Genomic DNA, 16,040 nt, shown 5'->3' on the forward strand with positions numbered 1-16,040 from the left:
AATATATTCTTATAATTTTAAAGTTTGTCTCTATGCACCTTAATTACCAACATTTTAAGTGGTCCGTCTGTAACATTAATTTGAAAACACTGGGTCTTAAGTGAGTCTGCAGGTTTAATTTTACCAAAAGCAGTCATTTTTATAGATTTCAATTTCCATTGAACAAGAAACACATTAGCCACACTGCATCTACTGAGTGAAAATATATTTATTTACTTACAGAATCGGCAACATTTCATACACTGTTTGTTCTTTTTCCCCACCCTCCCAAGATGTACATAATAAATATTACCTGGACGGTGTGCTTTTTTTCCCTGATTGTCTAAGTAACTGCCAAGAAACAAAACACACTCAATGTCGTCATTTCTGTTACCCTTTATATTCCATTGCACAAAAATAAGGAATGACAATTGTAACATCTCCTTATAGGGAAATGAGGAGAATTGCTGGTTCACAATATAAACAGGAATTATGTCTGTGTGGTAATTATACAGATGCTGTTAGAGGATTTAAAAAATAAAAGACTCCAACAGCAGACAAAAAGAAAAGCGATACATTTAAAAACTGAGACTTAAAGTTAAAGCTCACAATTTCAATCCTCCCAGTATGAAAAATGTACACAACTATAAATGTTATAGCATTAGCAAACTCTTAAAAAACAGCAGGTGGAAAAATGGCCAATTTCTTTTTTTGTTTGAGTATATCTTACTGCACAAGTCACTTTTATATCAAACAGAGTAAAAAAATCTCAGCCTGAAATAAAGTGTTCCCAGAATCCCTGCTCATGTCCAAATGGCTGAGCTGGTCCACTCCAACTTTATGTCCTCTACCTCTATTCTAACAGGTTATCCTGATTTAACACAATAAAGGTCCTTTAATGTTTTGAGTTCTTCAATCAGGGTCTTGTTTTGGTTTTCAAGAACAGCTACGCGGTTTTCCAGACATTTAACATATTCTTTTTTCTTCCGTCTACATTCACGGGCTGCCTCTCTGAAATAGAGACAAAAATGTGCACTTAGTCTGAAAGATTAGGAAATGAATATACAGTACTGTCACTTTTGCGACATAAAATAAAAACAAGTAGAGAACAGAACATGCATCCTTTAATAAAACATTAATGAGAGGAGCTTCAATTTAGGGATGTCACGAGAACTGATACTTGTGATACCCTTTGATTCTAAAATAAGAAAACTAACTAAATGTTTTTATTTTTCATATAATAATTTTTTTGAGGCACCCGAAGCACCGTAGGTTTCGGTGGAGTGACTCTTCCTGAACTAATGGGGGCAGTATAGAGTGTGCCCGTCAGACTTGCATTCAGATGTAGGAGGTCACGGAGAAGTGGAACTCACATGACATAACAAACCCAATGTGGAAGTGAACTACAGCAATCCCCTGACTAGTTGATAAACCGTGGCGTTATCATCAATCCACTGAAGCTACTATGCAAACGATGCTACTGCAGTTTTCAGACCAAGGGAGACAATACTTCCGTTTTAGCGTTAACTGTAACAACAAGCAACGCTCAACATGCAACTGACACATTTCCTCAAAAGAAAACTATAAAAACAGATCAGATAGGTAACGTAACGTTTAACATTGGAGGCATTCATGAGGACAGCTACGATACAGCTACTAATCCACAGTGATTTTCGATTTATTTATATATATATATATATAAATATATATATATATATAAATATATATATATAAATATATATATATATATAAATATATATATATATAACAGCATCCAGAGATTTTAATTAGTTAACTTTTTCTTTTTTTATCTGTCAAACTGAAATATACGTTACATGATGTTTGGGATGGCTCCTGAGCACATCTGTTGCAATAATGCCATATCTTATGTAGCATAAGTGCTGTAGGTTTAACGTTAGCCTGTAGCTCGTAGTAATGCAGCCTCGGCTAGCACGCCTCTTTACATTTCAGCCGGTCTTATCAATCTGCCACCACCATGTCTGTAAAAATAACTGCATCTACTGTAAGTAATTAGGTCTGCATGTGTGCGTGCCAAACTGTTCTTTCTGTCGAATGTATGAATTTTAAGTTGTTACACTTTGACCAACAGCTGTACTGTGTTCTGTTATGCTATATTCTGTATTTCTGTTATAGAAATGCCATTTTAATATTTGCTAAAAAAAATTAATGTTTTAGTAAATGGGATCTTTACTGTGGTATCGTTAAGAATGTAATTTCACTGGTATTGGCACAGACTACTGAATTTTTGGTATCGTGACATCTCAACTTCAATTTCACTCGAAACAGTAATCTCCTTTGCTGTATCCATCTATGTTCGTTTAATATACTTAATAGTTTCATTATAGACAAATACGGTTGGACTTTTTTCATCAAGAAGGTGATTTCACATTTTTCTGACTTTAATTTTTCTATTCAAAACTCAGAAAAAAAACGGAAGACTTACCTGTTTTTTGCAAGCCTGATTTCCCTCTTCATTGTTGGGTCGTCACTCTTGCCCTGAGGTAGTCCCATAGGAGACGTCATAACTACAGTCTGAGAAAGGGAGCTGGATGTGGGTGCTGTGCGGATCTGGTATGTTTGCATCTCTCCTCCTGCACCTGAGGGGAAACATGACAGTCAAAAGACGGCAGCAGGGGTTATAACCACTTTGCCACACAGTATTAAGACTTAAGAGATATTTACAGTTATTCTGTTAACCATTAACACACATATCATAGTAGCCCATTGGATGAGCTATTTTAACGTTTGGGACAGACTTCTAAAAACGCTGAACCTAGATATTAATTACACTCTAATCAAACAATTCTGTTGGAAGAAAGGCACCTTGAACTAAAGCCATAGTGTCAAAGAGATCAAGGAGCTGCATTGGTGGGGTAAGTGACTTCAGGTCAACTACAAGTGAGCTGCTTAAATATGAAGAAAGGCTTATCAGTCACTATTGAACTCTTCACCTGTTTGCATATTGCGGTAAGAGAATACGAGGGACACCGTCGACGTTTCACTTATTTTATATGAAGAAAAACGCTGCTAGTTGCGTAAACACATGTAAACACACTCACTGTAAGGACCCCAGCAACCCAAAAATAGCTGTCCGATATACAGCCTGACCAAATAACGGGCTAACTAAAAGATGCCTGACTAAATATTCAAACACCTAAATCAGATTATATTCAACTAATTAACACCTTTTTAACCTGTATTTGCATACTCTTAAGGGAATTTATAACAGGCACAAATAAATTACACAGCAGGAAGCTGAGCTAGTGTCAACTTTTTACCTTTGTCAAAGTCTTCTGTGGCAGCACCCCCTCTAATTCAAATAACTGTAACGACCGTATTCTTTAACTAAGTGCTATTGTCTGTCTGAACATCTAACACATTTTGACATCTTCCCAGCAGTCAAATGAGCCATAGGAATCGCCTTATAAAAGGTGAATACATTATCAAATTCCAATCATCTTAGAAATCTTGGAAATTAAGATTAATTTTCTCATAATGTGCCATTTTTTGCTCACCTTGTACAACAACCTGGTTGCTAGGCACCAGTATCTGCTGGCCGTCAGGTGTCTGGGCATACTGAAGGATAGTCGTGCCTGGTTGGGCTCCACCAGAGTTGGCCATGGAGACAGTCTGTAGCCCCTGAATGCCTTCAGACCCCGAAGTCGCCAGCTGGATTGTACCATTGGCAGCTATAGTGACTGAATTAATCACAGATGGCAACAGATTATGGTAAAGCACACATAGTAATCACATTCCAGCTGGCTGGGTTAATAATCTGGGTACTGCAGAGTAATGCAAAAAAATATATATATTTTTTTAAATCATACAGAATTTTTGGTAATTTTTCCCATGAGCTTGAAGGTTTGATAAGCATACTAAAGGAAAGCATACAATAAGTAATATTGTGTACCATCATAATTACCCCAAATTTCCCTTTGCAAAAATCCAACATGTTTTTTTCATTAATTCAATAGCCTACTAATTCATAACATTTGAAAACAAATTCTCAATTTCAGAGGCCAACTGATCCAACTTTGGGGCCAACTCTTTTTCATGCATGTATTATTGAAGGGAGACATTCATACTGTACTGGCCGGTGCTGGTCTGGTAGATTTGTGTGGAGGGCACTGCAACACCTGTGGATACCGGGCTGTTATCCTTTCCCTCAGTGTGTGTCACTTCCTCAGATGAAAGTTCATTCAGGATTTTTCTAGGGGTTGAGAGGAGGAGGGTAACTTGAGTTAGTATTCACCTCAGAAGACTGTCTGTGTTGTGTCTATGCTTGTGTTTTTGTTTGGTTTTTACCTGTATGAAGGCCGTCTTGCCAGTATTTCTCTGGTCTTATGGGCTGTAGCACCACTGTCTGATGAGTCCTGGGAATCATCACTATCTGAATCCAGGGCCTTGGTATGAGGGAGGTGGATTAAAAATGTGCATATGAGTAATCATATAAAATAGCATATTGACGGTTTGTAAAAATAAACTAAGGAGATTAATTAAACATAGGCTATCATTTAGAAAGAATGATTACAGTGCCAAGAAAACCAGGTGATCCCACCTGTGCAGTATGCATCTGAGGGGACTGAATGACTGACGACTGTGCAGATTGGATCACTCCTTGAACCTGAAACTGACCCCCTGGCAGCTGTACAACAGCCACAGAATTACCACCCAGGGACATCTACAAAAAGACCAAAAACAATTTAAATTCACGAAACAACAACATACTTATCATGGTAATTGCTGGCAATTTATGTGTGCAAAAAAAGTGATTTCAAAAGCTTGCAGAGACCATTCATATAAAATAGTTTAAAAAGGGTCATCATTTCACCCAAATTACACAAAACATGTTTTCCCAAGTAACTCTTGGGGCATCAAGCCATGGATACGGTTTTGGTTTTACGTGCCGAGGATTGAGATATCTACCACTGACGCTTCTGCCACCATTGTAATACAATGTAAGTGAAGGGAATTTTGATTATATTCCTCAGATTTACCCCGGTTACTCTGGATTAGGCCTAATTTCTATTGTTTTTTTTTAATGCATTTTTGGGGGGGGTCTTTTATTTCCTTTTTTTTTTTTTTTTAGAAAAGCTGCTTGACAAGAAAGTGGTGAGAGAGAGAGAGAGAGAGAGAGAGAGAGAGAGAGAGAGAGAGAGAGAGAGAGAGAGAGAGAGAGAGAGAGAGGGGGGATGACACGCACAGTTTGGGTTTTTTATCCATCTAGATGGACAGCTTATAAAACTATCTGCATGACTATAAAGCACAAGGAATCGATGGAAAACGTGTAATTTGGGTGAAGTGAATACATAATGGCAATATGTTTAAGCATGTATTCATTTAAGATATTTTACACTTTAAAGCATACTTAAACGTCCATAAAATTGAGAACCACTGCCTTATCAGATGCAATAAACTCAAACAGGAACGTCATGTCCTGAAGGACCAAACTGTTTTCTGCTTTAACTGTCAAGATAGAAAGTGGAAGTAAGACATCTACAGAGGAGCAAGACTCCATCAAACTGACTAGTAACACTAAATCCCAGATTCAGTAGTGCCTCCCTATATTACAAAATTGCCAGATAAGACTTAAAATAAAAACTAAAGTACTTCAAATTTCATCGTGCAGATTACTTTATTCGATTTTTGTTTGCGATGCAATCTTTAAGACTAGATTTTGGGGCGGCCGCTGGCACAGTGGTTAGAGCAGTCACCCCATTTCCTCTCCGTCCCATATAATAAAGGCTTGAAAAAATGCAAAAAAAAACACCTTTAAAAAACGATTAGATTTCAATTGCCTTTCTTTTACTATGCTGATATACAGTAGGCTGACAAGATGAGAGTTATGTGGACTTGGTTCATGATCAACATGACTGTCCTCCTGGATCCATCTTACACATTTATCTATAAACCTGAAAATGTAGCTGTGTTAATAAGCCAATTTAAAGACCTTAAAGTGTACTTTCAGCATGGATTTCATAAACAAATTAGACCTTTGGTATTAGCAGTGCAATGGCTACAGTGTCAATATAGAATGGCAGCATTATGAGCTTTTTAATGATATTTTTGAAAGGGATCTATTAGTTACCTGTTGGGCTATCTGTGAGAACTGAGCGGGTGTGATGGTGGTGGCAGTCTGTAAATCAGTGCCATTGCTGCCCTGCTGTACTTCTTCCATATTAGCTGGGGACAAATAAATAAATATTAACGTTTTACAATCGCACTAATGTAACAACTGTCATTGGCGCTGCCTGTAAAATGCTGCAAGTTACTCCGCCGTGAACGCTATTTGTTGATAAAATAAACAACTCTTCCCGAACAATGTGCAATAAATCCGATCGATATAAAAATCACACAGTTTGTTAATTTAACGTTGGCTAACCGTTTATTCTAAAGATAAACAGGTGAATTTAACTAAACTGAAAAAAACGACTTCCTCTTTGCTTCAATCGTGTTAGCCAATAACGTTAACATGGATTTACGGAACATTGCTAGGCCCGACAGTCAATATTGTTAACTTTTTTACCCTAATGATTTAAATGCAAATGTTTACGTTTTTACGCGGGTGACTTCATCCCAAACAAACGTGTAACAGCCGAAATGTAAAGTTATCCTTTCGATCATTACTGCTACGTTACTGTTCGACCGTTGCTAGTCAACGGCTGCTAACGTTCAGTTAAACGGACGTTAACCGGTTGAAACCGTTAAAAACAACCGTTTTAGAGCTGCATGCGGGTTGAGTTTTGTTACTCTGGTTCACAGGATGGATGAGCTTTTTGTCTCAATGGGCAAATATGTGTAACACACTGTCACTGGCACGCAAGTTACCGCGTCAATAGACGTCAGCGATACGGGGAGCCATTAAGCTAACTACACCTTCCCTTTTCGTAAAACGGCGAGGAGTTGACGAAGCAACCGCCGCCATTACTTCACAGCGGAGCAGAAAGCCAGACAGATGGGCATTAAATTATCAATCAGCCGGCCAAAATTTACCTTTTCAAGTGCCGCGTAACTGCTCTTGCTCACAGCGTGGACTTCGTGAAATTCTTCAGTATACTTTGATACAAGAAATACCTTGAAAAGTTTACTTAGCAGCAGTGGCTAACAGCTAAAAATACCAAGATGTCAGCTAAAAAAAAAAAATAGCTGACCACTTTTTTCCCAAAGGAAATGGGCGGTGCTAAACGGCAGAGACGCATTACGTAATAGTTCCTCTGGGCTCTGTGATTGGTGAAAGCGTTTGAACAAACTGGCAACAAAGTGTGTTGATACATAAATATAATGCAAGTTGATTTGCTCAATCATTCATTCATATTTAAATTTAATTACATTTATTTATTCCCTACCAGCTGCTTTCCAACAACCTATGGCAAAACTGGCAACATTTAAGTGTTCAGGTCTGATTGACTTAGATTTTGTATTTGAGTGAAAAGTCAGTTTAGCAGTCTGGAGAGTTGTTGATTCAAGCTTTCAGAATTGTTTACATAGTTACATTTGTGTGTGTGTGTGTGTGTTTGTGTTTGCGTGAATACAATGGAGAACCAATTGCCTGAGTTGACAACTCTGACTGATATCAGGCAAGAGAAAAACTGTAATACAACCTTTTTTTTTGCGTGAATGTCACTACCAGTTATGGTCACCACAGAAATCCAGTTTGTACTACTGCAAATATATAAATATTGCAACTAATCTTTGTGAAGGGAAGAAACAGACAGGGAGCTGAGGTATGAGTGACTGATAGCAAATGTTATAGGCTCTCCAGCTTAATATGTAATATATCAAATTGCAGTCTGGCCAGTGATAAAAGTAAGGCTTCCCTGTTTTACTTCAAAGGGAGATATTTCACAGACAGTTGGGCTTTTAAGCAAGCCGTCCACTGGAGTTTTTTTTGTTTTTTGGGGGGGGGGGGGGTCATTTTCCTGTCCATTACGACACATTTTCAGACATGCATTCACTATAAGGATTCAAGTTGAGTGATAATCCAAATAGACTATGCTTTTAAGTCAACCTAAATGTTACTGTTACTGCTGAACTCTTCAATATCAGGACCGCTGAAATGATTAAATGCTTTTGTTTATTCTGTATTACTTTTACATAAAGTATAAAACAAAGTACAACAAACCAAAATAGAAAATAAGTGAGAACAATGGGAAGAGGTGCACCACCTTGATTTCATAACTATACAACTTAAAACACCTCTCTAACATTAAAGATTCACCAGTGGATCACAACCTCATGGAGCAGTTTAAAATTCACCAAATAATTAATATACATCATACCAAGAGTGTAAACACAAAATATTGATAGATCAACTCAAGAGAGATTAATACAGTCTTAAGTACACTACTGGTTAAATTTAATCAGTCCTCTGTTCATAGTTGTTACAAAATGTTTAAGCATCATGTTTATTTCACCAGACTGTGCAAGATTTTAAATTAAATTGCACTGTCTTCGGGATTGCATAGTGTGTAAGAACTCTGACGGAGAAAAAGAGCTGGAAACCAAACGAAGCCCTTGAAGACTTCCCAGCGAAGCAGGTAGATGGTAGATGGACGTCGTTCGTCACGAACCCCTCTTTTTGCTCATTAGGTCTGCCTTCATTACAAGGAGATTTGTCTTGACAAACGTCTACATTTTGTGGGTATTATTCACAGATTGCACCAAGGGACCACCTGGTCCATCCCTGTGTTATTAGTTTTGTTCCCTGAATATACAATTTCATACATATATGTATCTTCTACGTGTGCCTCGAGATGAAATGTGCCTCAAGCTGATTTCTTTGTGTGCTCGGCTGAGTCATGCAAACATTCTGCTGCAAATGAAGGATGCAATGTTAAAGCTAAATCTGAAGTGCTATAAGTCTTTTTTCTAAAACTGGGCAAAAGCAAAAGTCAAGTATTATATTTTCTAAAATTAGCAACACATTTAATATAACATGAAATGGGGATAGTTAGTCCACACAGTAGACACCTACTGTAAGTACCACCAGTGCAAAGTGCAGTAATTCAATGGGTCATATTCCCATTTACGTTTAAATGATTAAACATCTTTCTAATATTGTGTTTGGCATGATTGAATGTCATAATGGGACAATTGCAAAAGTCCAAAAATAACAGAAAAACTATTTACATGTTGACATTAAGTGTTCATCACTGAAATACAGTATAATCCAGTACAAAGAATCTATAAATTATGGCAAGGAGCACAAGGGACGCACAAGATTACAGGAAACCAAATACATCTTGATGCAAATATATATGATTGTTTTTTTAACCTTTTTTTTAATACACTTCACTTGCCAACCAAAGATGGTTCAGATGTGGCTCAGCTTTGCAATTGAATTCACAAGTGCTTTTAAATCCAGTGAAAGAATGCAGAAAATAATCCAGATACATGATGACTTGCCTCTATTGACTACGGACTTTAAGTGCCAACAACAATTCTGTTGGAATTCAAAGTAATTCTTTACAAAGTTGCACAAAGACAAAACACAGTTCGAATACATTTTGACTGTGACGAGGAGAAGGAAAGGGCCATATTCTCAAACACTCGCTCTATTACGCAATACAAAACCGAGAGGGGTATGACTGTTTAGCAATACAAAGTATAATGGCAATGGATACTAGATGAACAGTTGTGGGCCTAATTCTTTACATTTTACAAAATATTCGGTAGCCTGAAAACGGACAGTTCTTCTTCTTTCTTTCTTTTTTTCAATGGCCAACAGGAAAGTTCCCTGGCATTAACAGTGATAGCCCTCCGGTAAACTCTCAAAGCTCCTCAAGCAAGAATCCCTAGAATAATATATATTCCTGAACCGTTAGTTATAATGCCTCATTGTTATAATAAAATAGATATTTTTTGAGAAAGTGCAATGTTATATCTATCCTGACTAACAATGCTTCTTATGTTTACCCTCCATTATACAACTTATATTCCATTTCAAAAGTACTGTCAAAACTGTTAAATCTTATTTACAATCCTCTCTGCTACAGTTATCATCTATCATCTCAGATGGGTTATCTATCCATAAACCATCAACCGAGAAACACCAGTCAACCATTTATACATTTATACAATTAAAAATATCTATACAGTAACGTACAGTATCTAAAATACAACAGGCCTTTATAGGTACAGTACAGAATATGGCCTATTTCCTCTTATTTTGAGACCTTTGGATATCTGTCAGGATTACCAGTTTTAGTCAAAACCAAAGGAGATTAAACAGCCATTAATAACATATTCATTAAAAATTAAGATAGGAATGTATGGCTGAAGTTTTATAAGGCAGGAAATATATTAGGGCAGGAAAGTTGTGAAGATGCATTTGGCTTTATTATCATGGGACATACTGGCTACGTGTTTAATGGTTTGCTTTCATCTGCCCTCTTTTATTCATCCATGTTAGTGAGAAATGGCAAGGGCTCAGTGCATGTGTTTGTTTGAAAGCTGCATGTAAAAAATATTTCAAGTTATTGATCTACTTAGTAGCTCTTGGAATCTGTGTAGACACAGAAGGGAAAGTGTTTAAGAGGTTTGTGGTCGGTTCAGAACAAGACAATGTTTTTTTCACAAAGACGTTAATTTATAATTAATTTCAAAAGTGATCCTGTTGTATGTGTTCGCTCACCCTTTCCCTAAAAAAAGTGCAACAGGGGTCTTTTTTCCTCTTTTCCATATGCAGTACATGTTGCTTCTGTCCCAATTGCAAAATTCTATCTATAAAACACAGTGAAGAACTCCAAACATGGTAGGTCCAATCACAGACATGCAGTGGCCAAGATATGCTGGTGTCACACAGCGCTGGGTGGCAATGCTTTTCCTTCTCACCCTCTGCCAAAGTCGTAGTCGAGTGCTGGGGCAGAAGTGATGGGGCAGAAGCATCTAAACTGTGGAAGATGGCTAAATGAGCCCGGACCACCACGAACCCCTCACATGTTGTAAGCAACATAAATGGGATCCAGCTGATCAGCGAGGAAAGAGTCACGAAGGTGCATGCGTTGCTTCTCTCCCCTGGAGTTGATGGGTATAACCCCGGGGTCCACGATAACCACCACACCCACGATGAGGTGGTGCTCCTCCAGGACCACGTTGGTTATCAGAGGCACCAAGTCCAGTGCATCCTGCTCTGAACCACACAGCTCTGACACCACCACCAGAAGGTTGGTCCACGTAAACACAGCACTGTGAGGAATGAGGAAGGAAAAGGTAAGACAAGGCCAGGAAAAAAACCCATTATAAAACATCGCACACAGCAACTGCAACCTGGCAGCTGGCAGTTCCTTTCATGGCTCTGAACATTGTTTTCACAGTTTTCTAGTACGGATTAGCAGTATGGGTCGGATTATATTGTGATTTTGGCCAGTATCTACCTCACACTAGCTGTGTTCAGAATCATTCCCTATCATAGAAGTAGTGCAATATATAGTGCAGGGCTGCCCAACCCTGCACGTTTTAGGCTTCTCTCTGCTCCAACACACCTGAATCTAATGATGTGCCCGTTATCAAGCAGCTGAAGTGTGTCACAGGTTTGAAAATCGTTAGACTCAAGTGTGTTAGAGCAGGGAGAAACCTAAAAGATGCAGGACAGTGGCCCTCCAGGAGCAGGATTGGGAAGCCCTGATATAGGGTGTACACAATCCTGTAGTGGTGTTTAAATTCTCCAAGGTTAATTTCATTCACCATAAAGTCCACTTTGAAATACCCAGAATGCACAAGTAATTTGAGTGTACATACGATGTAAACTATATTTTACTCTGTATACCACAATCAAGCCCCAACCACAGCAATTTCCTGGTTGATCCAATGAGGAAGTGCCAAAAATTGCAGTTCAAAGAGTATCCACTAGGGACAGGTTTTATAATAGAACCATTTCTCATTGACCCCCATGTTAACAGGCCGTTTTCACAGCATAATTAAACCTATCTAAGGCCTGGTCAAAAAAAACATTGTAGTCTGTATGTTTAGGTCATATCTCCATGACAACACTAAAGGGGGTACTTTTTTTTTTTTAACCTCTCCTCGGAGGTATACGTCAGCCAGATGGCCGTATCTCCCTCCCCCTAACGTCACAACAATGCCCTTTTTTGGTAAGAGGAAATGAGGCGGAATCAAAGTCTGACAAGATGGCGACTCCCATAGGCGAGTACGATTGGATCAAGTTGAGAGAAGGGACCACGACAAGTATGCTACGTCCATTTTTTATACAATCAATGACTACGGGGGAGAAGAAGAAAGAAAGCAGAAGTGGTGCTAACGGTAGCCAGGTATCTCAGAGATAACTACAGTTACGAACAACCGTTACTCACAAGCTTACTACTGTTACCCACTCGTGAAATAAATTAGCTGTGGGCTATTACAGCTTCTAATCGGGACACACAACCATTGTTAACAAATCCACACTTTAATACCATCGAAATTTATTTGGGATTTAACATTACAATGAACATGCAACATCAATATAACCTTTGACTGTCCTCCTGAGAGCAGGTTTGTATTATAAACAGACTGGAAAATGGGATTGCAGCTGGATGCACCCACTACCGTCCCACATATATCTGGCACATCTGCTGATGCAACGATTTGTTAGAAAATTCTTATGTAGTGTCCGAAATATTGTTTGGTACCTATATAGTGCACTAATTAATAAACACTATATAGGGAATAGTGAGTGAGTGAATGAGGGAACGATTTGGAACACAGCTACTGAGTATCGGATTAGCATATCTCCACTGGTCAACATGTAGTTTCCTTGGAACAAAAGTGTGTGTCAAGAAAGTATGTATATAAGGATCATTCTCACCTCTCAGCTATACTGCGGTGAGCTCGAGACACTGAGGTTTCAATGTCAATTGGGTGGTAGCGCAGCCCTCTTAGCTCCAAAGTCTCATCCAGTGAGCCAACCACGAAGAGAGCATCGTGCCGATCTGAGCACAGAAATACAGGCAACATAATGAACCCAGAAAAGTATTCAGACAATGTAAAAGAAAATGTGTAAGCAACTAGGAGTGTGCTTCCTCTTTTACATGACAGTAAAAACAAGATATATCACAATTTTTTTGAAACAGTAATAATAAAATAGTCCAATTCAGACTCCTGTTTGAAGGAGGGGTGGGGGGAGCAGTAAAAAGTTCATGATCTACAATATATCTGATGATAAACTCATCAGTCCGATCTATTTTGTTTTAAATCTAGACTTTAGCTCTGCTAGGATTTACTGTACTAACCCCCGTTTGCCTCCAGCAGCTCAGTCCTCTTCACAAAACCCAAGTATCCTGTCCTGGCCCATAAGGTCTGCGGGTCTCCAAAGCTGAGCTTGGTGTTGAAATGGTTGGCCTGAAGACTCTCCTCTCCGTAGATGGTGTAGTAGCCACTGGCATTGTGAGGGCTGTTCACCCAGATCTAAGATAGAGAAGCACGCACCGGGTCACAGCTTGGTTTCAGACGGAAGAAGGCTTTTTCAAAATACTGTCATGTTGTACAGCTTATACATCTCACCTCTCCTAGATGAGAATCACCAAGTGGACCTCTGGTCTCCGGATTCACAATTATCACCCGAACACCTGGTAGTATCTGTACATGAAAAAGTGACGCTATGACTGAGCAGCAATCAGTGGAGACATGAAACCCTTTTAAAAAAGGCATTATCGTCTACTGGCAATGGGAACAGAGACTATCGCCTATTTTTAGCAAAGTTTCCAGCATTTTAAAAGCCTGCATATACAGTATGTGCTTATTCTGGTTGAAAAAGGGTACAGTTTTGTACATTGTCAACATGCACCACAAGGTATACATATGTAGCATCTCACCTTGCCAGACTCCATCAGAGAAAGACTTTGAGGTGCTCCCCTCTCTACCAGCCTCACTCTGAAAAATTCCCATACATAAGCAGATGTATACAATCAATCATTTGTATACATACAATCCACATTTGATCTCTGAAACATCAGCTAAGACCTAAACTATAAACTGTATACAATAAGACAGATGTAAGACATTTCGTTCATTCATTCATCTTCAACCGCTTATCCTGGGTCGGGTGGCAGGGGCAGCTGGGTCTTCCCCAAGGCCTCCTCCCAGCTGGATGTGCCTGGAACACCTCCCTAGGGAGGCGCTCAGGGGGCATCCTTACTACATGCCCAAACCACCTCAACTGACTCCTTTCAACCCAAAGGAGCAGCGGCTCTACTCCGAGTTCCTCACGGATGGCTGAACTTCTCACCCTATCTCCAAGGGAGACTCCAGCCACCCTTCTGAGAAAACCCATTTCGGCCTTGTTCTTTCGGTCATGACCCAGCTTTCATGACCATAGGTGAGGGTAGGAACGAAGCTTGACCGGTAGATCGAGAGCGTTGCCTTCCGGCTCAGCTCTCTTTTTGTCACAACAGTGCGGTAGAGCAACTGCAACACCCCCCTCGTTGCTCCGATTCTCTGGCCAAACTCACACTTCATCATCCCCTCACTCGTGAACAAGATCACAAGGTACTTGAACTCCTTCACTTGGGGTAATGAACTTTAAATTTAGAAAGCTAAGTTTATGACACTTAAGACCCCTTTAAAATTTTCCTTTCAACCTGTCTTACCTGTCATGGCGAAGGGACTTCATGTCTACATAAACTGTACAGGGATCAGGACCAGTGGTGCCCTGTAACACACAAAGAACAGGCCCATCTGGCTCTTACCTAGGTATAACTGAAAGTGTACTTCTATATGAAGTCAGGTTAAGTTGGTCTGTGTACCTGCAGGCAGATGGCTAGGTTAACCCTGGAACCAAAAGCTGTGCTGACAGCTCTGGACGACAGCCCGATGTCCTTAAACAGCTTGGAGAAGGAGTGTGAGAGGGTGAGTCGTGGGCGTTCCTCTGCTATCACCACGCAGCTCCGCACACACGACAGGTTCACACCACGAGCCTGAAACACACACACGCAAAATGACTGAGTCCTTCAGAAATACTACGTTCGTCAATTCATGACTCTCTATGTATATATGTTGTCCTTACCTTGAGTAACTCAGTCTGAGTACCCAGTCCTTTAGTGCAGAGCTCCATGACGGAATAGGAGCAGAAGGTGTCTCTGATGCGGTACTGACTGAGCGTGCTCAGCCACAGAGACAAGCAGCTCTCCAACTCGAAGGGAGGGATCAAAACGGACTGGTGACCTGAGTAAACACTATAAGACAAGACACAAGGGAGGAAAAAGGTCGATGAATGGAGGAGGAACAATACGACAGAGGAGCCTCCAGTACATAGCATACGTGTATTGTAGCTTTACTGAACCTTGCGAGGCACCACAGGACGAAGCCCAGACCACAGTAAGGATCCAGGCAGATGGCTATTTGGCGAGAGGAGTACAATTCACACTGCAGCTTTATAGAGCGACAAATTGCACTGACCGCTGCATGAGAGACCTGCAACAAACAAGAAGACCCACTCAAAGGAAAATGTCACATTAACACTGTTGCTTATCACAAAGATAGTTTAGACTTGTCTTTAGTGTTAGACCAGTCTTACGGCTAGATTAGTGTAGATATTTTAGACTATTTTAAGCCTGACTAACTATGTTATTAAAATGAATTTAGACATCTATCTAAAGTCTAACTAGCAGTAAATTAAGCCAAAGGTCAAAGTCTGTTTTTGTGAAACCCGCCACAGGAGTGTTCTGTCAAGCACTCTTGCCTGCTTCGACTTTGGAGCCTTTGTATCTTTTCTATGATGGAACGAGTCTCATCATCACTCTCAATGGGCCTTTTCCAGTCTGAAAATAAGATCAACTTTCTCTGCTAATGTTTTAAATTGTTAAACATTTTAGACATCCAGCAGTTACGCAACATCAGCATTTCATTTGTTTTCTCTATGGCAGCCTGTCTGGCCCCAGGATGAATGTAAGTCTAATATTCACTCTGTTTACCAGCCACGATAGTGACGCTGGTGCGTCTGTGTGTATATGTGTGTGTGTGTATGGTTGTGTGTGGTTGTGTGTGTGTGTGTGTGTGTGTGTGTGTGTGTGTGTGTGTGTGTGTGTGCGTAATCATGGCAAAAT

At 39.6% G+C, this 16,040-nt stretch overlaps 2 protein-coding genes across 3 annotated transcripts in view; both read right to left on the reverse strand.

Moving 5' to 3' along the window:
• Positions 1 to 232: 232 nt before the first annotated feature.
• atf1 (activating transcription factor 1) lies at positions 233 to 7,125 on the reverse strand. 2 transcript variants are annotated; one of them, XM_083938723.1, is made up of 8 exons: positions 6,994 to 7,125; positions 6,089 to 6,183; positions 4,559 to 4,681; positions 4,306 to 4,403; positions 4,086 to 4,210; positions 3,516 to 3,698; positions 2,444 to 2,597; positions 233 to 990 (listed from the first exon to the last, which is right to left on the reverse strand). In XM_083938723.1, the coding sequence occupies exons 2-8, from the start codon at positions 6,176 to 6,178 to the stop codon at positions 846 to 848; spliced, it is 918 nt and encodes a 305-aa protein (XP_083794849.1). In that variant the 5' UTR covers positions 6,179 to 6,183; positions 6,994 to 7,125; the 3' UTR covers positions 233 to 845. The 2 variants fall into 2 exon arrangements, with proteins under 2 accessions (XP_083794849.1, XP_083794850.1); XM_083938724.1 differs by lacking the exon at positions 6,994 to 7,125 and adding an exon at positions 6,554 to 6,676.
• Positions 7,126 to 8,155: 1,030 nt separating this feature from the next.
• Positions 8,156 to 16,040, reverse strand: part of dip2bb (disco-interacting protein 2 homolog Bb) — a gene marked incomplete at its 5' end in the record, with an annotated part of 39,477 nt that continues 31,592 nt past the window's right edge. Inside the window, 9 exons of the mRNA XM_083939925.1 lie at positions 8,156 to 11,187; positions 12,806 to 12,929; positions 13,230 to 13,404; positions 13,501 to 13,575; positions 13,812 to 13,869; positions 14,586 to 14,647; positions 14,742 to 14,912; positions 15,002 to 15,170; positions 15,278 to 15,408. Coding sequence (XP_083796051.1) covers positions 10,935 to 11,187; positions 12,806 to 12,929; positions 13,230 to 13,404; positions 13,501 to 13,575; positions 13,812 to 13,869; positions 14,586 to 14,647; positions 14,742 to 14,912; positions 15,002 to 15,170; positions 15,278 to 15,408 — 1,218 coding nt within the window. The 3' untranslated portion in view covers positions 8,156 to 10,934. The remainder of the gene's footprint in view (positions 11,188 to 12,805; positions 12,930 to 13,229; positions 13,405 to 13,500; positions 13,576 to 13,811; positions 13,870 to 14,585; positions 14,648 to 14,741; positions 14,913 to 15,001; positions 15,171 to 15,277; positions 15,409 to 16,040) is intronic.

This window comes from Echiichthys vipera (genome assembly GCF_963691815.1).
Source record: "Echiichthys vipera genome assembly, chromosome: X".
NCBI classification, from domain to species: Eukaryota; Metazoa; Chordata; class Actinopteri; order Perciformes; family Trachinidae; genus Echiichthys; species Echiichthys vipera.

Bases quoted from the DNA above. Each gene is read 5' to 3' on its own strand.
- atf1 (XM_083938723.1), bottom strand. From the start codon at position 6,178: ATGGAAGAAGTACAGCAGGGCAGCAATGGCACTGATTTACAGACTGCC. The intron at 4,404-4,558 runs GTGGGATCACCT...CCTCATACCAAG, and splicing joins CTCAGATGCATACTGCACAG to GCCCTGGATTCAGATAGTGA. The intron at 2,598-3,515 runs GTGAGCAAAAAA...GTTTCCCCTCAG, and splicing joins CAACCAGGTTGTTGTACAAG to GTGCAGGAGGAGAGATGCAA.